Genomic DNA, 25,728 nt, shown 5'->3' on the forward strand with positions numbered 1-25,728 from the left:
AGCAGTATGGTATGGGGACCAATTGGAGGGGGTAATAATGCAATTTCGTACTGAAGGATTGGTAGGTTTTGAACAGAACATGGCTGCCATTGTGAATAACAGTTGCAGGACATTCTGGGGAAAATATGTACATGCTTTAATCTGGTTACATGAAAAGCACCAACCAGTTGACATCAATAACTTAACACAGTTCCCTTTGTGTTTCAGATCGAGTGGGTCTATCTACCAGGGACCTAATTCTGAATGCGCCAAGGTGATGCAGAATGCAGTGCTGACACAAGGGACTGCTGTGGTGATGGATATCTGCTGGGCCTGCAGATCGAAGACCTATGACCAGTATCCGCCTGACTGAAGTGGTATTTGTGCCCTTGTCACTTTGCACAGTCCTGCACTGGTGCTTCCTCGAAAGAGCACTACCCTGAAGAATGCGGTGCAGGGAAAAATGGCACAGAAAGAGGAGGAACAAAAATCAATGAGGAGGAAGAAGCGGGCCAACAATTATTTTTTCTCAGAAGAGTTAAAAAAATAAAAAAAACCTGGCCGCCATCCCAGATGAGTTCAGACTGTTCTCTACGGCTGCAACGTTTACCTCAGTTCTGTTCCCAGGTGTCCAGGCCGCCCCTAATGCAAAGTGGTTGCAGTTCCCCAGATATGAGCTGCTACAGTTGGCAAACTCAACAGCAAAAGGTTTGAATACAATTAAAGAAACGATGAGGGTACTACGCTTGGTGGCTCTCCAAAATAGGTATGTGTTAGACCGGTTAAGGGCTATTGAGGGAGAGGTCTGTGCTAAGCTCAGGAGCAGCTGTTGCAGTGATATCCAATGGAGAGGCTTCAAATCGAACATTAACAGCAGCCATAACAGAGATACGGACACTTCATGAAAAGATAACCAGCAAAGTTAATGAAGTGCAATCAAGTGGTTGGGTGGACAGCATTTTCGCATGGGTACCCACCTGGCTTGACTGTCCCCACGTTGGTGCTCATTCTAATCACCCTCTACATCATTAAGAACATTTTTAGATTATATTCTAGTAAGAAAAAAGGAGAGTTGATGCTACCTTTAGGTGTTGATAAAAAGGATACCGAAAAGAAAGGTGGTAATGAAATAATTGGGGCAAATGGAAGAAGGGGGATCATCATGGGTGGGTTTTTACACAATCTCATCATGGGTGGGTTTTTACACAATCAGCAGACTTGAGAATGATCAACAGTTTTAGATCTCATGCCTAAAGGACGGCACAAGATGTATATGGGTGGAGGAAACTCTGAATAGTTGGGAGGAGATCATGGGAGATATGACAAAGTTGGAAAAAACGTGGATTCATGAAGATAAAGTAGCAGAAGGAGAACGGGAGGCACAAAAAGTTATTGATGCATCAAAACTGGCACTCACCCACAAAAGGTCGCCACGACACACCACTTCACTACTTTGCGCAGATTCTCTGGGCCCCCCCTCAAACAGACCGACCAGATCTAGCCACACCAACAGACTATCAATTCCAAAAAGCATTAGGACCAGAGCAGGCGACGCTAGCTTCCCAGTCCTTGCAGCTACCAACTGGAACCTGTTTCCCGCTTCTATCAGAGGCATCGAGTCCCACCTGATCTTCAGAAAAGCAATAAAAACCATGTTGTTCGTGTAAACCCCACTCTGACCTGGTACTGGATGTACGCACTTCTCATATGTCTGTGCTCACCTTGCCAACTGTATAGCTAATGTAAGGCAACCAGCCATGCCCAGGCTAATGTTAGACAGCGTTCTCTGTAACATGCACCGTCTATTGCAAATTGTAACCTGCACTGTAACCAAGTAATTTCCTTGAAACAGCGCCCCGATGCCCCCGGGCTGCTAGGCGCTTTACAAATGCAAAAAAATTAAATAAATAATAAAAATGGGTAATGTAATAAAAATGCAAAGTTCTGTGCAGTGAAAATGTGCGCATTTATCAATTGCGAGAGTAGCACTCTCAATGGGAAGGGGGCTCCTTTTAATCGTTACACAAATCAAACCCAAAATAAAAATATTTTACAGGTAACAGAAATGTAGGGGCATGTACAAACCAAGGGTTAGGCTAAAACAAAGTAAATAGGCATTGTAGCATGCCTTTGCAGCCAACGTGTATTCAGTTTTATTAATCTGCAACTAAGCCGTAGCGGCGGTTAACAATCCCAGGCTGGTATGGCAAGAAGCAAAACAGTGGTTATTTTTGGAGGCCATAGATAGAACACACGAGTACCGCCGACAGGCATGCCGAGCATAACCATTTAATAAGTCAAAGTAATTTGCAAAACATGATTTTTAGATGGAGTTAAGAGAACCACAGCAGTTTCAAATTGTCCCTTACAATATTTTGCCTGGGAAGAAGGCCAAACATGTGTTAATATGCAACATTTGTATAGCAGTACATCCGTAGTTCAAGGCTCTGGCAGTGTGATGGAAGAGAGCACTTCTCACGAGAACTTAGATGAGATGACCGGAGCAGTTGAATAAAGTTCTGCTGGTCATCTCAAATGTTTCAATGAATTGTCATTATGTGGAAGTGGGGGTTGGATTGTGACGTTGCATTTTAATTGTGGGCGGTGTGGGAAGATTTGTGGACCCAATTACAGAACATAATGTATGTTTTTCCATAAGGGTCTGTTGTACTAGCACCAATCAGCTCAGTGTGGGGAGATTTTTTTCATGTTGCGAAATTATTATAAAAGTCTTAGATTTAGGGGTGTTTCTTTGAAAGCGCCTTTTCAGGCAGTCTGTTCCGTGATCTGTTTGAATATAGTTGTCCCAGCTGCGTCTGGGTCCTGAATAAAGCGGTTACTTCTTTCCTGCGTACACTCCCTTTTCTTTTGACTACTTGGTCATTTTTATTGTTGAGTTCCAAGGCGACCCCCCCCGACACACAGGTGAGCCCACGGAGGAGGGTTGGAACACCCACAGACCAAGAAAAGATGATGAATGTTAAAGAGGTCCGGGCAGCAGAGTATACCATGCAACGTGTGGCGAGTCTGGGATCCACCCCCAACAGTGTATGTTGTAAAAGCTCTGGAAGACGAGTACACCAGGCAACAACATTACGACTCTGGGACCTGCACCCAAATCCAAAGTGGACACCGTCAAAGCCATGGCAGGAGAGCAGGCCAGGCACTGGAGAAGTGTAAAAGCACAAGGGAAGACGTATAACCCTTTGGTGCAGCTATCCAAGGAAGCACTGGCAGGAGAGTATGCCAGGCATGAAAGAAAGGTACAAAGTGAAAGTTGTGAAAGCATGTCAGGAGAGTACACCAGGCAATATATATGAACAGTACAAATTGGAAGAGGGAAAGTGACCTTTTAAGATTGTGAAAACTCTAGGGGAAGGGAACCATGCCCCCGGACAAGAAACTTGAATAAATTGTGTAATCAAGGAGCGACAGAAAATCCCTTAAGTCTGTGAAATCCTGGGGAAGGGAGCCATACCCACTGGATTGGAGAACTGTTTAATACAGAGGAAAAGAATTGCATTTGTTAACTATACAGAAGCTGAGAAACCTCACGGAAGGGAGCCTCTCCTGAGGATTATGAAACTGATCATTTGTTTCTTTGTGCACCCTTTTTGGAACTTTGTGTTGGAGAGAACTACAAATCGACTAGTTGAAAGACTATTTCCCTTTTCTCATTATTTTAGGTTTAGAATGTAAGGGTCAGGTTAGGATTTTGGACACAGGTCAGAGAACTCTTTCTTTTGGACATTCTGACACTGGCAACCTTTAGTTTCGTTGAGGCAGGGAAACCCCTCATAGCGATAGGGTGAGATAGGTTTTTCTCCAACCCTCTTTTTACTTTAATAAAAGTATATAACAACCAACATAATGCCCCTGTGTCTGAGTCTTACTCCCGATTCCTTCCATTGCATAGTTACACTGACTTCTTTGTGCCACCAATGAACACAAAGCACATTTTGTCTGCATTGTTATGCTGCCTCGTGGAGTCTTTGTACAGCTAGATTAAGTCATTGTTCCATTCATTGTGAGACCAATGGGTCCATTGCATAGCTACACTGACCCATTGTGCTGGCAGTAAGTCTTGAATTAACTCACTGTTAATTAGCTTAATTGTTCTTCTTGTTCGCAGTGAATACATCACATAGGCAGATCAATCTACTATTCCACAAATGAATTAATCATATAGTTAACCTAACTCATGGTTTCCATTAAGGTTGCAACCAGGAAATCCATTGCATAGCTATATTTATTCATTATCTTCCAATTGTACTACCATTGAATCAATTTGATTGGTAGCTTGAGTCATTGCTACATTCTTAATGCAACTGGTTTCCTCTAGGCTCCTGGCCTTCAAAACAAAACTCCATGGGCCTACAGCAACCATTGCCCCGACTGTCAATCTGGAAGTCATCTGAAGCACTGTGATTATCTCCCAGAGGATCATGTGACACACGGTCTCACTTTTTCAGTCTCACCTGGACCTCCAGCACAGGAGTATGCAGTTAAGGGCACAAAAGCAGGATGGGTAACACCCTGTTTCAGCCTAGTAAGGCTGGAAAGGGCCTAGGGGAAGAGCCCCTGTTCAAACACATACACAAGCTGACCCCTTTCCTGATGTCCGATTCCACACAATTGGGACCTGTCCACTGCAAGGACAAAGGAATATTCCTGTTTTGTGCGTGTTAACTACCTTTTGACTACACGTAGTCCCATTCTAGCCCACCTCAGAACTTGCACATATCTTCTCAGCCAACCATCCGCCACCTTCCCTTTTGGCTCACCCATCTACCCTCAAGCCCCCTCTCTTAGGCTACACCCTTTCGTCATGGTCTTCACTTGCAGGGTATTTTAGCCTTCAGCATGCACCTTGACTTCACTGCATTCCTCATTCTACTAACTCTTCTCCGTCTGCCATAACTCGGTCCAACTTCTGCCTCCCCATCTCCCTCCTCCCCCCCGTACCACTCAAACAATATGCTCTTGTTCTCGCAGTATCTCCAACCTCATCTATTCCCCTCCTCCCGCACAACACCGGCTCTTCTCCCTCCACCTCCAATCACCGTTTCACTTGGCCTCTGGAATGTGGACCAATGCAGCAAGTCTTCCTACCTCACTGCCCACTTTGACTCATCACCATCAACTTCACTTCTCGCTAACACAGAAGCCTTGATGTCCCACTAGTAGCTCTCCATCCACTGCTGCCTTCTCTCACTCCACCTGACATATTTGGAAGGGTGGCAGTGTAGGGTTCTATCGATCAGGCCCTCTGTTCCCAGTCTGACATTACTGCTTACTCACTACTTAATGATGCCACTATTCAACTCCTCCCTCTTACCCCTCTCAGTGTTTTGAGTGCATCGACACCCTGGTCCTCTCAACTTCTCCTTCCCTGATCGAACCTACACCTTAAATCACTTATTATCGACATACCCTTCATCATGCTAGGGGACTTTAACCTTCCCCCCCAAAATCCTCTGCAGCCACCCGCCGTGAACTTAACTCCCTCCTATCTGATCACGCCATCCATGACCAGGCCACCCACTTTGTGGGAACTCTTGAACTTGTCTTTCTCTCCAAATCACTCTCCTCCTCTGGCCTCTCCCTCTGATCCCTTCATTGTTTACTTCAACATCTCAGTCCCTCCACCTTCGTCAATGACTAAGAGAAATTTGGCAGAACTCTATTGCCCCTTACTTTAATGTGGGCACTTCTATATTGACTCTCCAATCTGTTGTGCTATTCCTGACTTCACTCTGCATTTATAACTCCATTTGACCAAAACAATCCTGCTCGCAGATGCAGACCTTCCGGTCGCCATCATCAACCTTCGATCACCTCAAAGTCAGACCCTCAAACATGCACCATGACCTAAAACAGTGGAAGTAACAACCCCTGCCCTACATAGATTCTCTTGCTGCCCTCAACACTGGACTAGGCCAAATCCTCCTACTTCACAAACCTAATCCCCCCCCCTTCGCAATCCCCTTGCAAACTTTAATCTACCTTCCAAGCTTTGCTCACCCTCCCAAGCCAAAATCCATCACCTTCTCCCTTTCTGCTAATGGCTTTTATCACTAGTTTTCCTCTGAAATTCACAGCCCTTGTCAATCTCCCTCCTCAACCCATCTTTTGTTCACCATCTGTGGGATGTATTGACCCACTCCGCTATGCGGCATCACCCTGCCAGTCATGGTGAAAGAAACTGCAACAATGGCGGGAAAACCCTTGTGTACGCCAAAAAACCTACAAAAACGTGTGCTTCAGCACACAAAATGAGAGATGCACAACCTGCCACCCATGGTGCATGTGCAGTGCAATAAAGCACACCCCGCAGAAAAGGTGCCAGTGGGCTCAAGTGCAGAGAAAGAAGCAGCACTTTGCAAGTGAAACCCCAAAATGTGCCTACAAATGACATTTGCTTTGTTGCTAAAAATTCCAAAATGTCTATACCACAACACTTAACATTCAAAATTGTGCCTGGTGCTAAACTTCATGTATCTAATGAAGTATTGTGAACATACAAAGTCCTAATGTGAAGAGCAAAACATGCTTCAGACAAACTAGATTGTCTGAAAACTGAAAGCCCATGCCAAATCTGGGTGCAGTACCCTGGGCTACCTGAATGACAGCTGTCAGATGAGTTACTGAGGTAACTTTAAAGTGAGCTAAAACTAAAGGCCTGCTGGATTAGCAAACATAAAAAGGATTGTTGCCAAAAAGGAATACAGGTTTTAGTTGTGTTTTTGATCCCACAGATTTTAAGGCTAAGAAAGTAATGTATTTGTGTTTGATGCAACAAATTTGGTTTTTGCTGGATTTAAGAAGTTAATTAGCCTGGCAGAGCTGCAAGAACTGGAAAAGCAGGTTTCTCCAAGAAGAAGGGCCTTCCTCTCAGCAGAAACTCACTGAGAGGTGCTAAATTCAGGTTAGAACAGACTCTCGTCTACAGAAAGAGAAGGAAAAATGACAAGCCTTTCAGCCCAGGAAGCGGAGGTAGGAAGGTGGTCATAAACTCTCCTGGAAGGAGCTTCCCCAAGGAGGGGGATGCACTGGACTCCCAGGAGAGACAAACGGGTGGAGCCAAGCGACCCATCTGCTGTTAAGAATGAACAATTAACAAAATTTAAAAGACTCAACTTGTTATTCAAAGTGGTGAAAAATATAAAAAAGGACAGAGTAGTTAATCTAATTTTTGGCTGCACGTGTGAAGAGGCGGTAGAATTGTGTGACATGTTCTGAACAGGAATGGCAATATATGTGGTTTTATGCGAAATGTATTAATGTTAGAATTGTGAAAAATTACACGCACATCCCTGTTATACACACACACACACACACACACACACGTTGAAATTTGCATAAAATGTGTTAATTGTGTTCATAGCGAAAAGGACAATTCTGTAGAAAGTTGAGACAAGATCCTACAGGTACAGGGTATTGAGGAATCACTGCTACATAAAATATGGCATCTTTGTGTGTGATTTGTACAAAGGTGACCAATGTAGAAATGTACATTTAGTATCAAATCTGATTTTGAGACCAGTGGCTAAAGGGAGGTCTCCGAGGACTGTAAAGCAAGCCATAAAATGTGACATCATCCGAACTTGATCCAATCACTCAAAATGCAAGGCGGAGATTAAGTTTTGCTCCTATCCCAGCTCACAGGGGCAAGCTTACCTAAGCCGGTCTATACACCCACTTTGTGATATCATTTTAAAGCATAAATGGAGACAGCTGACAACACCTAGGACTCACAGATCCACTCACTTTCCTGATTCCGGCGAAGCAATCTGATCCAGCATTAATATTCTTCCAGATCCAGAGGCCAAGACCCTTGCCAGCAATAGAGGACTATTGATTTCCAGCCAGGCCCAAATCCTCAAATTTATTCTCTCCACCCATTGAAGTGCTGTGTGGTGTGAGAAGGCCTTTTGAACCAGTATCCTGAAATTCTCTGGCTTGCCACCACTAGGCTTGCCTGAGGAACTCGCTATCCAGCTGTTTCAAATACCCACAGACTAGGAGGGCAGATCCTGTGCAAACCCGACGACTGGCCTAGCTGATCCAGTACCATGCCTGATGCGCTGTCTTTCCGAGACCAGACCCAATCCAATGACCAGAGCTGACGGTCCAATTTAATAAATTATCCTGCGAGTATTAATAGGAAGAACTGTGGCCCATAGTATATTTGCATTGTATTATCCCTATCTCAGACCAATCCGATCTTTTATTCAGAACCAGCATTGTTAGAACTATCTATGCGCAGACTCTTTTCTCATCTGAAGAAGTCGAGTTGTCACAGTAGGCGGGTTACACTGATCACGTGACTAAGATCCCTCTGTGGTATTCGCTTTTTCATAGTCCTCTTCTAGTGTAAGCAAACCCATTTGTCATTTTCAAAGTGCATTTCTGTTTTCCATTCTCGTGCCTATTTTTGATAAACAATCTTTACTAAAACCTCTATAACTCCCTCAGTTTTTATGATTGAAACGCCTACTTGTACCTGACATCTGTAGCTATCAATAGAACCTAAAACCGCATTGCAAAATAGTGCGAATCTCCTGTTATCTCGTATATCGCGCAAGGAAAAGTTTGCCACGAATTCCAATTCTGAGAAATTTGTACACGTGTAAAATAGCTTAAATGTGTTTCCGACTTGGAATTTAAGATTTCAAATGTTTTCTTTGGACTAAATCATTGCTTGAGATTGTGTGCAACTGTTCAAAGCGGCTCCTATAGGAATTTATAACAATTTAAGTATTTTTGACCATATTTGGTGTTTTTGCTCAGTCAATTCTAAAGACACTTTTAAAGCCAGCCCACAGCTGAAAAGTCAATTCCGTTTGTCTCTTGTGTTTGATGGGGGAAAGTGGGACTGACATTCTTTGTGCTATTCCTGAATACCCGATTTCTCCTCCCATCTCTTTACATTGCCTATTGGGGGTTGAGGGGTTTTGCAGGGGGAACCTCCAACCATAGTGCTATCTGATCTGAACCAAGACAAAAGTATTATTTTCTGTGCTGCATTTGTTTTGCTCATTACTTATAAAGATATTATTCAGTGTTCCGTCACCCCATTGGTTATTGTTGTTTACCTATTAAAATATATTGTGATTAAATTCTAAATACATAAATAAATATTTACCTTTGCAAATTAGCCTGATTCCTGGTTCAGTGTGACCGGGGGGGGGAGGGGGATGTCTCAGGAGAAGGGTGTGATATGAGTGGTATATCGTTCAGAATATTGAACTTATAGACAAAAATAAATAAGGGTTTCAGTTGTGCACTACATGCTGGGCTTTGACTTGGGTGTGTGCCCGATTGAAATCATTTACACACCTCCCCCCACCTCGTCTACTCTCTACTACTTATCCCTTACCGCTACCATTGAATTAGTACCAATCTTTCACAGCACCAACCCATTGTGCGCTGCCATTGACTCAGTTGCCCAAATGGTCAATTGGTCAATGGATTTAATCACTATCCCTTTGACCTCTCTCTGCTGGACACGGCCACCTCCAAATCTGAAACTGTCTTGTCCCTATTAAAAACCCTCTGCTAACCCAAACATCCCAGCAAACTATCACCTTCCCAATTATTCAACACTCCTTGAGCGGGTGGTCTTACAATGGATCACTAAGTACCTTGAGGATAATGGTCTTTGAGATCTACTTAAATTTAGCTTCCATAGTGAACACTCCAGGGAGACTGCACTCGTGCATGTCTCAACTTTCTCTCTGCTGCCCACCAATCCAAACGCTCTTCTATACTCATCCTTTTGGACCCCCTGTGCTGCTTTTCAGATGCTGACCACTTCTCTCTCCTCTTGACTCTCCAGGACTGTAGATTTCGCAAATCTGCTATCACTTGGTTTGCCACCTACCTGAAAAGTTGATCCTTTAAAAACTCTCCTGAAACTCGTAAACCTCTGACTGCACCACTCACCCAGTCAGTGTCCCAGGACCAATCCTTTGGAACTCTGCTCTTCATCCTCTATACCTCTGCTCTAGAAACACTTATCTTATCTTTTGGCTTCACCAACACCTTTTCTCCTTCACACCGCCATCTAGGAATGGACTTTGAACTGTCTAAATGCAATACGTCACTAGAGAGCCCTCCGCTACCTAATGCTGAACTCTTCAAAAACAAAAGTCATCTATCTTTCTCCGGGTTTGCAATGCCATCCCTACCGTTCCTTCTCCTTTCTCTTCCCACCTAACCTTGCTCAATGCCCAAGGCTCACAATCTTGGGATCCTCTTTCATAGCGAACTCGGACTGTAACAATTCATCACCAACTGCTCATATTAACCTCAACATTCAGAGAATTCTTCCTTTTTTTTACTAACCACTCTGCGAAAACTCATTTTTACCCTCCTGCTCAGAAAACTTGAGCTTAAGCCTACTCTTTGCCCTTCCTCTCTACACCTTCCTCACTTTACATAAAGGTCTCAACTTTTCTGCCCGCACTCTCTCAAATACTACCCAGATCTCCCACACATCTAGCTACTGACGACATGTTGGTTCACTCGCTATGTATTTATCAGTTTATAACGCGCCAGTAGCCCGCAGGCATCAGGGCGCACATGTACACAAGACAACAGAGATCGAACAGAACAAGTGAGAAAAGGGTCCTAGTATTCGAGGGTCAGCTACTTGAACAGAATGGTCTTAAGTGTTTTCCTGAAGGGGCACAACAGCTTCCTTTTAAAGTTCTTTCTACTAGTCTTCAAAGCTATGAGTGGTCTTCCACAGGTAATGGCTGCTTCCAAACTGCACTCAACACCACAGGTTTTCTGCACCCGACTTCCCTACCATTACAGCACCACCACGCCCCACTCTTTCCCAGAGTAATGCGCAGGAGGATAACATTTGTGGCAAAAATGCACTATATAAGACACACCACATACCTTAACATAAATATGGAGACAACTGTATTTCCAAGTAAAAATGTATATTCTTACCTGTTTCAAGACCAAATTCCAAGTAGTTTTCTGTAACAATCAAGATAGCCATGGATTTTACAAAGAAGAAAAATCCAAAGGTGACACAGACTGATCTTTCACCTCCATCTTCAAGCTTGAAATAATGCGTGGTCAATGAGAACAGTATTTTGCTTCATGAGAACTCATTCAGGAAAACACAATAATGGCCAGCACAATTATAAAGAAAATATTTTTTTTACATGGCTTAACTTGTACCTGTTATATCAGTTAGTGTCTGGTCAAAGACAAAAAAGGCAGTTTTCCCCCAGTCATACTTACTGTAACCTCTTTTTTACAGGCAAGGCATGTTACCCTAAAGACATGCCTGTACATCCATACACTTGGCGTTGAGAACAAAACATTTCTTGTAAAGCAATCAATGAAAGACTAATCACCCTGCTTGGGCAAGGGCCAGCTGCCACGCTGCAGGTCCACACTCTGCATTGAAAGCTGCAGAAGAAAAAGGGGTCAGGAGGTAAATGGGTCGCCTGTAGGTACAGGGACATGGATTCCCAATACAAGGGTGACTACAGGAAGAAACCGTAGCATGTACTCTTCCACTTTCTCCCGACATATGGGATAGAGAACGTACCTAGGAGTCTTATTGGGAGTTGGAGAGTGTGTTGCTACTCTATTTAGACCAACACAAGTCCTTGAACAAAGGATGAGAGGAGGAAAGAGCAGCAGAGCAGGAACTAGTACCAAATAAGTAATTCTTATAGAAAGAATATGGTGGTACCCTAGCTATATTGCTGGAATGCCGCTGAAGTTGAAAACACACTGGGGGTGTCTTTGACCATTCAGCATGGATGGTCATATTCCTGAAATGTGCCTACTACCAAGATACAACCATTTCTCAGTGAGCTAGAGGTTTTGAAAGGCTGCTTCCCTGGACAAAGGCTGCTACATCTCACAATCTCTCAAGTCTTTGGTTCCATCAATGTAGACATTATTCTAAAAAAAATAAATGATGGATTTAGAAAAGAAGGTGGCAAAAAGAGGTTTGAATGGTTGACCTAATTTTCGAGGAAAAAAGTTATGTGTCCAAAAGACCGACTTACATTTTAGAAATGCAATGGTCCTGGTGTTCACTCACTTGTCTTGAAAATGTAATTTTCACTAAGCACTTTGTTTTCTGAGTTAGAGGTTTCATGTAACAAGTGGGCAAAGGCTTTATGGGGCTGTGAGGCAGAGACGCAAGCAGAAACCCCACAAGGGGTGAAACCCATTTACAAGAAGAAACCATCTTGTTTGACAAATGGATTGTGCAAGGAGAAGCACTCCGATTCAGAATTCCTCTTCGTGCTGATGGAGAGGTAGAACCTTCTACACTCTACCTGAATTGTCTGTAGTGTGCAGATGGGTTGTGAAACACTATCTGATCCACGTCGGTCCAAATGGCAATGGAAGAATGTGCTATACTAAAGATAGTTTTTAAGATGCTTAAATAACTTTATGACTGACATCTGACAAACCCACATGTCCATAGCCTACCTTCTCAAATACCAGTAAATCAAACTAAGTGATCGAATGCAGGGTGCAGCGATCAACCCAAGTGTTGGCATAGTTAGTCTAGCCTCTGGGTAGGAAGAAGGGCAAGGCAACAGCTTGAAGCAGGTCAGAATACCAGATCCTCTTTAGCCAAACTGAAACTGCTAGCAGCAACATACACTACATGCTTGCCCTGAACTTGGGGAATACAATGAATGAAGGGGGAAGGTGGAAACGCCAAAGCAAACCTTTCCAACTAGCTCAAAAGAAATGTAGCTCCAATGAAGAGGGACTCCACGGCTAGTTCCGCAGTGTCTCAAATCATTCGATCTACAGAAATTCCTATCTCTTGAAAACTGAGTTAGCCAACTGACCAGGGTGCTCCCACTCATGCAGGAGATAGCACAGTGTGCTAAATCTATCACTTCAAGTAGTCCTTTTACTTTTCTAAGGTCCAAAACCCTACAATACTGCTTTCAGAGGAATTTACAGCTCAGGCAAACCATTGAATCTGGAGACAAAACCATGTATACCAGCTGTGATCTCATTAGAGACCCGAAGCATAGGAGGCATTTTAAGAACTCAATGATGCCACCAGAGAATACATCAATATCGGGCCCCAGTGAGGGCAAGGACCATGCACTGGAGTTAGAGATAGGCAGGGACGCAAGCTGCCACCCAAGCAACTACCTGCATGCCTTGAACTGCCTTTGTGATCCATTTTAAGATAGGCGAGGATGCCCTGTGAACCGAAAGCAAATCACTCATTCATTCATTTTTCACACCTGGTGCATGCTCTAGCAACTCAGCAGATTCCCTATGGCTAAGGAGGGGCACAGATATAAAGGGAGGCAATTCCTGTGCCACCAAGAAGTTCCCATGCGGTGGTGAAATGGAGCAGTAGCAACACAGATCACTGGTGCAAGGAGCAGAGCACGTGGCACACACACTGTAGCAATGGGAGTCAGTGCACTACAACACATCCCCAGATTGAAGGTATGCGTAGTTAAGGATTTGGATTAAGTTCTGAGAGGAAGTAAATGCACATGAGGCTGTACTTTACACATGAAGATCATATGAACTATAGAAGGCATTAAGTGGAATACAATTAAAATAATTCCGGCATTTAAGACCACGTGACATATGGTGGCAGTCCTGGGCAATGGGGAAAATGAATCTACATGTAATGACTGGTATGTGAGGCTATAACTAGCACTGTTCAACCTGCATAGAAGAGTCAATACTTATATCGCAGTCGGTGTGAGTGTTGGCAGTACTAAGCATTTATCATCTGTGCATGGTGTGCAAGGATACAACGGGGATTAGATGGCAGTAACTGGACATCATTTGCTGAACTATGAAATGAAGGCAGTGCTTCTGGCCTAGGTTGGTTATTGTTAAGATAGATTTCCAAAAGTCACCATGGAGGTGGATTTTGGGAGGCCAACCGATTATGGTGTACAGGAAAAACACTGAAGTCGACCCACACACAATCTAGACGGCAGAGCAGCTTAGACTCAGGAGGGGTGTGAGAGTTGTTTTTACAGGGCTACTAGTCCACACAGAGCACAATAATTCCAGTTAGACAGGTAAGTACATACATATTCAATGATTCTATGAGGCCTTTAGAGTACATAAAAAGCAACAAAAACTCTACACCTACTATGATACACAAATATTCATATTGCCCCCCTCTACCCTCTCTCCTCTCCTCACCCCTCCCCCCATTTACACAAATGTAACCCTATGGAGGATATGGGGAGGGTGGAACAGGTATTAACTTATCCCCCTTACTCCGATAGACCAATGCAGAGGTTCTGGATTCCATTGGGGACACGTCCTCCTGTACTTGGTCCAGTCGTGTGAGGCCCCAGGTCCCAAATGAAGAGGTTTTCAGGCACAGAATTTAATTTTGGTCGATAGAGGTACATAACTTACGGTTTCAGGCACTGTCCAGATTAACACTTGCGACGAAAGGAAGAAGAGTTCTGCAGATCAGGCAAACTCAAGGGAGCAAAGAAAACAAGTTGAAAAGGGAGTCACTGCGATAAGGCAGTGGCAGGCGATCTTGGGATGGCACACAAAGGAACAAGCCTAGCATGGCTTCCGTTGATGCTCCAAGTTCCAAGAATGCACTCGTAACAACTGCAGCGAGATAGCCCAGGAGAGAGCTGGTCAGTCCTCCAGGTGGTTCAGGAAAAGTTCTGAAGCTTAAGCAGGTACAGATCTTCGAGCATGAATCGAGGCTGGTTGTTCCCACCGGCCTTGGAGTCAAAGGGCCATCTTCAGATCAGGATAGATGAGCAGGGCTTCACCGTGACATGGGTGGAGGTAATGCTGGTCAGCTGCAATGGTCATCAGAGGGCTGCACCTTTTCGTAGGAGTTTCAGTTCCAATGATGATCTGTTGAATGGCTGCAGGATTTGGGCTGGAAGCATGCCAAGTTCCACCAATGTTAAGGATCTGCGCCATTAAAACTTGCAGTGGCTATCCAATCATGGATAGCTGCTGGCTGCACATTCTGCCCAGAAAAAGGCACAATATACCCTGGATGTGTACTGGGACCAGACAGTCCCAGCCCCCACATCTTTTTATTTTATTAATTTCTTATGCGTCAAAAACCCCAGGCGCCAGAGTGCGAAAACAAAAACACTAGAGTGACAAAGGCATGCGACAGTGAGGATAGTCGAGATAGAACAAGGAAGGGCTTACTCAAACAGGGTGTTTTTGAGCTTTTTGCAGAAATACCACAAGGTTTCTCGTCATAGTGCTTGGGAGAGGGCGTTCCAGGATGTGGCTGCAAGTAGGGGAAAGGATCTTCCCTTTCCACAGGCGGTTGGATTTAGGGCATACCAGAAGGCAAATATTTTTGGTTCTAAGCATTCTCTGAGGGCGGTAGTACTTTTGTTTCTCTTTCGGATAGACGGTGACTTTGCCGTAAATGCTCTTATGTACAAAGGCGAGAATTTTGAATCGTATTCGAGTTTACTGGAAGCCAATGGAGGTTTTTCCTTTGTTCGGTGATGTGTTCACAACGGCTCACATTTTTGATGATATGTCTAGCGCAGTTCTGTACTTTAAGTTGTGATATTGCCTTTAATTGCACCCACCAGGAGTGTGTTGCAATAGTCGAGCCGGGAGAGGATAGTAGCTCTCGCTAAGGTTTCACCGTGTTTCTCTGAAATGAAAGGCTTAACTTGTCTTGGCAGTTTCAGATGGTAACTCAAGGTCTTCACCAGGTGGTTAAATTGGGACTCGGTGCTCAAGGAGGAATCTAAATATGTGGCCAGAGTTTTAACCTTGCTCAAGGTGGGGATGAAGCAGTTGTCAATCCCGAAGTCAGTGTAACGAGTATCCAGTTTGGATCTTGCGTGTTGTGGGCCAAAAAGGAGGAGCTTGGTCTTTTTATTTAAACACATCTGGTGAGTGGTCATCGACTGCTTGACCTCGAGGAAGATGGTATTAAGTTTTATAGAGTTGTCATCATAGTCGCCCATCCAAGGTGAGTAAAAGTTGGGTATCATCTGCATAATTTGAAAATTGAGCACCATTGTCAGCCAGTCACACAGTGGCTTATTATATACACTGACAAGTGCAGGTGACAGGCAAGCCCCCCTGGGTGACCCCGCAACCAATGGTGACGGGGTCTGAATGGAAGCTGCCCCAATTCACTGTTGAGGGGTACCAGATAAGAAAGAGTGAATCCTTGATAAGGCCTGGAGGGGGAGTGTTTGAAGGATGTTGTGGTCCAGCAGGTAAAACACTGCTGACAGATCTAACAGCACCAAGAGGCCGCACCTGTTATCGATCATAGCCAGCATGATGGTTTGGAGCTCTAGAAGGGCACTCAGTGCTGCGATGGGCCCTGAAACTGGACTGCCTGGGATGTAGAATAGTGTTGATCCAGGAAGCTTTGGAACTGCATGGTGGTGATTTTGTCCACCATCCACAGACACAGGGAGTTGGTGATGGGTCTGAGGCTGGTGGTGTCTTCTGGGTTGAGCCCAGCCTTCTTGGTAAGAAAGGTGATGGTCACCGTTTTCATACAGTTGGGGGCGGTATTGTGTTTGAATGAGGAAATGATGGAACGGGTAAGGAAAGGTGCAAAGAGCATTTTATTGTCCAAAATGAGCTTGGAAGGTACGACGTCTACTGGACAAAACATTGGATTCATGTTAGAAAGGGCCTCCATTTGTTCAGGAGTGGTGGTGGCCTTGGGGTGTTCAACTGACTGTTCCCATTTGTCTAACTTGCGGGGCAGGAGGTCTGGGTGGTGTCGATTGGTGTAATATTGTGCTTGATGTGGGAGTTGATATCTTGTGTGACTGTGATTTTGTCAATGAAGGCGTGCTGTGCTCTTAGGCAGATGTTTTTTGGGTGAGAACGTCTGGGGTTGGACCTTTGGTTTCTCTAGCGATTTCAACATTTTTAACAGTTGGTCGGGGCAATTCTCAGCTTTTGCTGTTTTGAAATTTAAGAAATTCTTCTTCGAGTCATGAATGGCTGGCTGCTTCATACGCTTTTCTCAAAGCCTTCCAAGCCATTGTGATGTTCTGAATGTGTTCTCAACCAGACACATTCAGCTGGTCTTCCTCCTTTTATGTTCTTCAAGTGTGGGTGTGAACCAACTGTTGCGCGAGTACCCATCTCTTCCCGTGATCGTTTTAAGTAGCACGATCCTATCAAGCTTGCGGTTCAAATGCAGCTTCTAAGATACCACCAGATCATTAGGGCTGTCAATGTCGGTGGTGTCACTGGGTAGTAATGTGATCCCTTCAGAAAAATCACTGCCTTTGATCTCTCTGAGGTTCCTACTTTGAACTTTTCTTAATGGTTTGGACAGCTTTAACTGTTGGGGGGATGTCGATTTGAAATTCAATAAAGGCGTCATCCTACCAAATGCATGGCCTGGTTTCTGATTCTGACATCTAGGTTTCTGACTGATTAGCCAGTCAAGAATGTCTTCACTGATGTGAGTGGTGTCCTGACTGAGTATGGTAAACTCATTGTTATTTAAGCTTATTTGTAGATGGATTACTTCGAAATTGCAGGGGTCACCATGCCAAAGGATTAGATCCGAGAGAAAGAGCGTGGTGATGCCTGGTTTATTAAGGGACTGTAGTATTTGGGTGAGCTCATCATTATATCTGGAGGGCGATACAACAGAAGGTTGGTACAGGAGGTGGGTGTGGTGGTGCATTTGAGGTGGAGAATCTCACACCCGGCACAAGTGATAGGGACTTCATAGAGTTTTAATCATTCCCTGGCAATAATGGCCGCACCCCCCTCCCCCCCGCCCACCCTTACCAGTTGTATGGTTTTGTGAGAACACCACAAAGTGATTCGGCACTGCCGGATCCATTATAGGGCCATTGTAGTCTTGGAGCCGGGTGTCCGTCAGGCACAGCAGGTCAAGATTTTGTTCCAGTAAATAATCATGAACATCAATATCATGAAGGTTTGGAGATCTTGTATTGAGAAGTGTGGGATGTGGCTACCTTAAAACTTGGTTTTAGGAGGGGAATTAGTAATGGTTTGAGCACGATTGATAGATATTATAGGCAAATCCACACCATGATGTTCGGGGGGTCTGTTGAACAGTGGAAACCGTCATAGGATCATAATCCAATTGAGGATTTAGACGGGTTATTGGGTCAGTTGGTTCTGTGATGGAGAAATGAAAGCTGGTTTGCTCCCTTTAACCAAGGCACGGGTAGGTAGTGCAGGAAACACCGGCTTTAAGATCAGTTTGTCAGGGATAAGGAACAAGTTACTTACCTGTAACTGTTGTTCTCCAGCATGGGTCTGGCATGGATTCACACGCTCATGAATATTCCCCGTCGTCAGGCTGGGAATCCTCGGTAAAGAAAAAACCAGTATCAGTTTCGTTTCTGATCTGTCTTTCGTAGTAATAACCAATCACTGGTCTCTGCGTCATACTGACCACAGCCAATGACTGCCCTCTACCTAAGCACCGCCTCTGGCAGCCATCTTCAGATTTGGAAGCACGTGAAGTGGCAGTATGACCAAGTGAAGAGCCGCAGAGGGGTAGGCGGGAGGGTTCGCATGTGAATCCATGCCAGACCCATGCTGGAGAACAACAGTTACAGGTAAGTAACTTGTTCCTTCTCCAGCATGGGGTCTGGCATGGATTCACACGCTCATGAATAAAGAATACATAGCAGTACACACATGCACAACCACGGGAGGTGGCAAAGGCTCAACATTAAGCATCACATCAACTCAACATTAAGCATCTTACCTCCTCACCAGGCTCACCTCAGGCGAACAGGTTGCGCAGCACTGCTTGGCCGACCCTGGACTCCTCCCTGGAATCCCGGTCGACGCAGTAGAATTTCGTGAAGGTGTGCGTCGACCTCCACGTAGCAGCCCTGCATATGTCCAGCAGGGGCACACCAGATAGGAACGCCGTGGTAGCTGCGATCGCTCTGGTGGAATGGGCTCTCGGACGGCCAGGCAGCGGTCGGTTTGCCAACCGGTGACAGTACATGATACAGCCGGAGAGCCATCTGGAGATGGAAGCCTTCGAGAGAGCCTTCCCCTGATTGACAGGTCCAAAGTTCACAAAGAGTTGTGACGTCTTCCGAAAACCTTTCGTGCGGTCCACGTAGAACTTCAGCGCTCTAGCTACATCCAGCGAGTGCAAAGTCCTCTCAGCCGGCGACGAAGGCGACGGGAAGAACACAGGTAACACCAAGGGTTCGTTGAGATGAAAGTCCGACGGTACCTTGGGCATGAAGGAGGGGTGCGTCCTGAGCACTACCCTCGTGTCGTGGAAAGTCAAGTACGGGGCCTTGCAGGAAAGGGCCTGGATCTCTCCCACTCGTCGTGCGGAGGTGATGGCCACGAGAAAAGCTGTTTTCCACGATAGAAACTTCAACGGGGCCGAGTGCAGAGGCTCGAACGGAGGTCCCATAAGTTTGGTCAGCACCACGTTGAGCTCCCACGCCGGGGCCGGAGCCTTCACCGGCGGGAACGATCTGAACAGTCCCTTCATGAACTCTTTCACCAGACGATGAGACCACAAGGACGTCCGGCCCGTGGTTCTGGTGTATCGGGAGATCGCAGCAAGATGAATCTTGATGGACGCGTGTGCCAGACCAGCTTTGGCCAGCGTCAGCAGGTACGGCAGCACTTGGGGAGCCGTAATCCGTAGAGGGTTAATCTTCTGTGCGTGGCACCAGACAGAAAACCTCTTCCATTTGTGTCCGTAGCATTTAAGAGTCGAGGACGCCCTGGCCTTTGCAAGAACCTCTCTGCAATCGGCCGGTATGTCGTATCCTCCAAACTCTAGCGCTGCAGGAGCCAGGCCTGCAAGTTCAGCGACTTCGGGTCGTGGTGGAGGATGGCGCCTCCTTCCCTGGAGAGTAGATCCGCGTCCGCCGGCAGCTTGATTGGCGGGGACGCCGACAAGTCCAGAAGGTCCGGGAACCATATCTGCCTCGGCCACGCAGGTGCGACGAGGATCATCCTGCACCGTGACCTCTTGAGCTGGTTGACGAGCCGGATTAGCAGAGGCAAGGGAGGGAACGCGTAGAGGAACAGGCCCTCCCAGGGGAACGAGAAAGCATCGCCCATGCTCCTCGTCTGGGGAAACCTGCTGGCGAACCTCCGGCACTTGGTGTTCGTCGCCGTCGCGAACAGGTCGATCTGGGGTGTGCCCCACCGTCGGAAGAGGCGATCCACCAGATCCTGCCGTAGTTCCCACTCGTGGCACGAGCGCAGCTCCCTGCTGAGTGAGTCGGCGATGGTGTTTTTTATCCCTGCCAGATGAAACGGCACCAGAAGAATCCCTTGGGCGACGGCCCAATGCCACAGGTCCTGCGCCTCCTTGGACAGCGCTGGGGACCTGGTTCCGCCCTGTTTCCTGATGTAAAACATGGTGGTGGTGTTGTCGGTGAAGATCCTCACCACCTTGCCCTTGAGGGACGGAAGGAAGGACCTGAGGGCCCAAAACACTGCACGGAGCTCCAGGACGTTGATATGCAGGGACTTCTCCGTCGGGAGCCAGAGTCCCCTTGCGTGCAGGTTTTCGGTGTGCGCTCCCCACCCTTCTAGGGAGGCATCCGTGGTCACAGTCACCTGGTGGGCTGGGGTCTGGAAGTCCATGCCCGCCGTCAGATGCGCGCGGGTGCCCCACCACCGTATCGCTCGTCGGAAACTCTCGTCGAGCTTGATCCTTTCCTCGAAGCTGCCCGTCGTCTGGATCCAGCGCGCATCCAGGAACTCTTGCAACGGGCGCATCCGGAGCCTGCACATGGGAATGAGGTAGATGCAGGAAGACATCATCCCGAGGAGGGACTTGATGGACCTCACCTTGGCCGCGTCGGCCACCAACATCCGTTGCACCTTGCCCAGGATGGTCCTGGTCCTCTCCTCCGACGGGGAGGCCAGAAGGGACACTGTGTCGAGCCTCGCTCCCAGAAACAGTGCGACTTGCGCGGGCACCAGGTGGGATTTGGCGTAGTTCACGGAGAATCCCAGGTCCGTGAGGAGTTGGACGGTCCTTGCCGTGTGGACCACGGCGAGCTCCCTCGTCTTGGCGCGGATGAGCCAGTCGTCCAGGTAGGGGTAGACGTGAATCCCCTCGCGGCGCAGCTGCGCCGCCACCGGTGCGAGGCACTTGGTGAAAACCCTGGGTGCCGACCGCAGTCCGAAGGGAAGGGCTTTGAACTGGTAATGACGCCCTTGGACCACGAATCTGAGGAATTTTCGGTGCCCCTTTAGGATGGGAATGTGGAAGTAGGCATCCTCCAAATCCAACGACGATAGGAAGTCTCCTTCCTCCAGCTGACCCAGGACGTGCTGGAGGGTGACCATCCGGAACTTCTGCGCCTTGATGAACTTGTTCAGGCGTCGCAGGTCCAGGATGGGGCGCCATCCTCCCGTCTTCTTCTTCACGAGGAAGTAACGCGAGTAGACTCCGGAGCCCCGAAGCCTCTTTGGGACGAGTTCGATGGCGCCCTTTCTGAGCATCGCCTTTACCTCCAGGAGAAGTTGAGGGACGTGAAGTTCTTTCCTGGCCACGGGGGGGACGCGCGGGCACCTTCTTTGAAACTCGAGCGCGTGGCCCCGGGCCAGGGCGTCCAGCACCCAACGGTCGGTGGAGATGGACTCCCACACGCTGACGAAGCCCGCCAGCCGGCCTCCCACCGGGGTGCTTCGGTGGGGGCCCGACCCCACGGCCGGTTCAATCCTGCTTGGACGCGGCCTTGCCGCCTTGGCCTCCTTGGCGACGACGGCGGGGTCCGCCAGACTTGCCTCGTCCTCTGTAGGCCTCTTGCGACGACGAGCGGGCCGCTTGACGGTAGGAAGCGAAACCGCCGCCGGAACCTTTGGAGGCGCCCTTGCCTCCGCCGCTCCGAAAGGGTGTCCGCCGTTGCTGCAGTACTCCAAGGGCCCGGGCCGTCTCAGTATCCGCCTTGATGGCCTGAAGGGAATCGTCCACTGTCTTCCCAAACAGGTTGTTCCCGTCGAAGGGCATGTCCAGGACCCTGGTCTGGACGTCCTGCCGAAAGTCCGTAGCCTTGAGCCATCCGCGACGTCGAAGGCAAACGCCGTTGCCCATCTGGCGGAACCCAGTGTCGGCGATGTCCGTCGCCACGGTGATGGCGTGGTCCGAGGCCACCTCACCTTCCTGCAGGATCTCAAGGGCCTCCGCCCTCTTGTCGTCCGGCAGAAAATCCAGCAGGGGAGCTATCTTGTACCAGAGTTCCCTGTCGTAGCGGGCCACGATAGCCAAGGCGTTGGCCGCTTTAATCGTCGTCGCCGCCGACGAGATGACTCTGCGCCCCATGGCATCCAATTTCTTTCCCTCGCCGTCCGGCGGGGAAGTCGACGTGGAGGCCGCACCCCCCCCCCGCTTTCTTCCTGGCTGCCGCGGAGACGACGGAGTCCGGGGTAGGCTGCGCCCGGAGGCATAGGGGGGCTGAGTCCGGGACCCGGTACTTTTTCTCGTACCGGTCTCTTTTCGCTGGCGTCGTGGAAGGGTTCTTGAGGAGGGAAAGGCCCTCATCCCAAATGTCGTCCAACAGAGGCACTGCGAGGACCGTCTTCCTCTTGGTCTCGCGCCGTTGGTAAAGGAAGCCTTCCTTTTTCTTCTCCTCAGGGCAGAGTTGGAAAAGCTCGGATGCCCTGGCGATCATTGAGTGGAACGATCCAATCTCGTCGGGCGGAGAAGCCCTGGTGGGAGGCGACGACGGAAAATCCTCGTCGTATGCCTCGTCGTCCGTACCCGTCGCTGCCGTGTCAGTCCCCGTATCATCCCCTCGGGTGGACGGGGAGGAGGGCTGGACGGGGCGCGACGGTTGAAAAGGAGGCGGTGGATGAATCCTTCTTTTCTTGGTAGGGGGAACACCAGAAGGTCCCGGTTCTGGATCCCCCGACGGGAGAGGTTCCTCCGTCGGTAACGGTAGTCTCGTCCTTATCTCGGAGCATAAGGACTGTATAGCCAACAAAATGGCCGCTGAGTTGTCTTGCGGCGCTGGCAGAGGGGAATCCGACGGGCGAGCAGGGGCCCCGTCGGTATCCTCGACGATGTCGTCGTCGTCACCTGCGTCGGGGCCCATTCCGACGGGCTGGTCTTGTTCCACGCCTAGGCCGTGGCTTAAGACCTCGATCAGTTCCTCTTCTGAGGTTGAGGCCGAATCTACGCCGACGCCCTGCCCCCCCTTCTTCCCCACGGAGGGTTTCACGGGGGTCCTATCGATGGGCACGAAAGAAGACTCCCTCCGAGGAGGCAGGGAGATTCTGGGCCCCGAGGCCGCCACCACTGGTGCAGCCTCCACAGGCTGGGCCAGGGCCGCCGCGACCGTTTCGATAGAGGGCTTGGTCGAATGGATCAAGGCCTTCACCACCTTAGGTGCGCTCACCGCCTTATCCTTGAGGGAGGGGGCACTGCCACGCTCCTCCTCTGCCTTAGAGCTCGACCGGGGTCTCTCCAGGAGCTTCGCCGGGTGCTCGGCCTTCCTCTTACCCGACCCAGAGCGTTGGCTCGTGGTTGATGGTGCCGGGGAGGGTGCGCCCTGCCTGGCGCCCGTAGAGCCCGACCGTTCGGCGCTCCCGGTGCCAGCGGACTCGCGGTGCTTGGCCTTATGTTGGGCCCCCGTCGCCGGGGCGCCCTCAAAGGTCTTAGAAGACCGCTCAGATTTCTTCTTCTTCTCGCCAGACGGGCTCTTACCCTCCAGCCAGCTGGCGAGACGTTGATGGCGGTCCTTCATGGTCCGTTCCGACATGTTGCCGCAAAACGCACAGTCCTTCTCCACGTGCGTCTTGTCCCCATGAAGGCAGTAAAGGCAGAAAGAGTGTTCGTCCTCCTTGAAGACGTTCTGCAGCTGGCATCCAGGGCAGGCCCTGAACAGCTTTCCGGGCGTCGAGCTTCCCTTCTCCTGGGCCATCTCCGAGACCGGGCCTGAGACGCTTCTGGAGTCCTCCGAAGCGGAGCTCGATGAAATCTTCACCCTTGAGGGGCACGATGAATCCGACACGGGTCCCCGTTGATCGGATGTAGGATCGGTGGAGCTTGAGGCTCTTTTGACCGAAAGAATCGAAGTTTTTGTGAAAAAGCGCGAAAAAATAGCACTAACGCTCGAGAGCAATAGCACGAGGATCCCAACACATGAACGTGCGGTAAAAATCTGAAGATGGCTGCCAGAGGCGGTGCTTAGGTAGAGGGCAGTCATTGGCTGTGGTCAGTATGACGCAGAGACCAGTGATTGGTTATTACTACGAAAGACAGATCAGAAACGAAACTGATACTGGTTTTTTCTTTACCGAGGATTCCCAGCCTGACGACGGGGAATATTCATGAGCGTGTGAATCCATGCCAGACCCCATGCTGGAGAATGGTGTCTTTGATGTCTATTGGCAGGAAACTAAGGCCAAGTGCCGCTCTATTGACATAGGTAGTGGCAGAGGCGGGCTTTAGGTTATCTGGACCCAAATTGTTTTCTCTGAATTCACTTAGGTATTTGTTTACGATAGCTTCCCGTGCCACTTTCTGGGCTCTGAGAAGGGAGGTATGTGGTGAACGACCCATAGATAGATTGAAAAGGTCGTCCAGAGTGAATTTTATAGAAGTAGTATTCTGGAGCCAGAGACTCAGTTCTAAGCCTGGGAGAAGTGTAAGAGAAAAGACTGGAGGGAGCGCAAAAAGGGAGAAATAAAAGCTACCGCAGATGTTCAGTTTCAATTATGGAACCAGTAGCAGTGATCAGGAATAATGGTCTGGTTTTTATCGGACTAGAATGCAGGCAATGGTGAGCTGCAGGTGTCGTTTGTGCGAGATGGAGTAGCTTTGGGATGGGATACCTGGGTACTTAAGTATTGCTACAGAGGCGACTTGTTAGAAGATAATGCCAGGTCAGCGATACAGCGTGACCCAGCGTGGACTGGCTTTTTTTTTTTAAAGAAAGTGGAATGAGCTTTATTGTAGTTACAGGGTAATAGATGGGAAATGGGAAGGGAGGTAAGGCAGATACAGGTTTAAACTATCATCTCCATCCTGAAGCCCCTAACTGACATATGTGGAACACTAAGGAACCACAGTGTTCCACTACACCAACATTCCAATAGCTTGCATTGCATTGCATTGGTAGTACAAGCACACACTACAAATCTCCCTTCCTTATAAAATGGCAGCAAGGGGAAAACACACACACCACACCAGACAGGATCCCACACAAACCAACTCAGCTAAACACTTCAGAAACATTACCATAATCGCAACCACCCAAGCATACTCAACACACCGAGTAACTAACATTCAACACCATCCAAGGGAACACACCACAAACCATTCACAACTACATTTGCAACCATCACAGCGTACTCACCTTACACCCCACCAGCCACATGGGGTCTTGGGCCTGCCACGCATACAGCACTATTACCGCAACCATCCAAATAATAAATCATAACTAACCTTTTGGAACCGTACTACAATAGAACCATTACCCAACACACACATCACCCATTCTCACACAAAGATCCTGTCACCTGCAAAACCAACCGCACAACCAAATCACCAAACAGAACAACTTAGGCCTGACGCACCACAGATGGCAATACCACCACTCCCAGGAGAAACAAATAAAAGTAGGAAATTGAAAGGAAAGCCACAAACAAAACCAAGGACACATGAAAACAAACGTGACTGCTGAAGGAACAGCACGTCGCAGCGACACCAAGATAAAAAGCTGATCAGACCTACAACAAAGTGGGAAAAATCTCAATCAATAAATGCATGCAATT

The 25,728-nt window shown here is 48.0% G+C and overlaps 1 protein-coding gene across 4 annotated transcripts in view; it reads right to left on the bottom strand.

Annotated features, from left to right (window-relative positions):
• The window catches only part of TMEM161B (transmembrane protein 161B), a 919,424-nt gene that overhangs the window by 546,519 nt on the left and 347,177 nt on the right, over positions 1–25,728 (bottom strand). For all 4 annotated transcript variants that reach the window (XM_069627595.1, XM_069627592.1, XM_069627594.1 and 1 more), the window contains exon 6: positions 10,945–11,096. In XM_069627595.1, the coding sequence (XP_069483696.1) occupies positions 10,945–11,096 (152 nt within the window). The remainder of the gene's footprint in view (positions 1–10,944; positions 11,097–25,728) is intronic.

This window comes from Ambystoma mexicanum, chromosome 6p (genome assembly GCF_040938575.1).
Source record: "Ambystoma mexicanum isolate Mex_15411 chromosome 6p, UKY_AmexF1_1, whole genome shotgun sequence".
NCBI classification, from domain to species: domain Eukaryota; kingdom Metazoa; phylum Chordata; class Amphibia; order Caudata; family Ambystomatidae; genus Ambystoma; species Ambystoma mexicanum.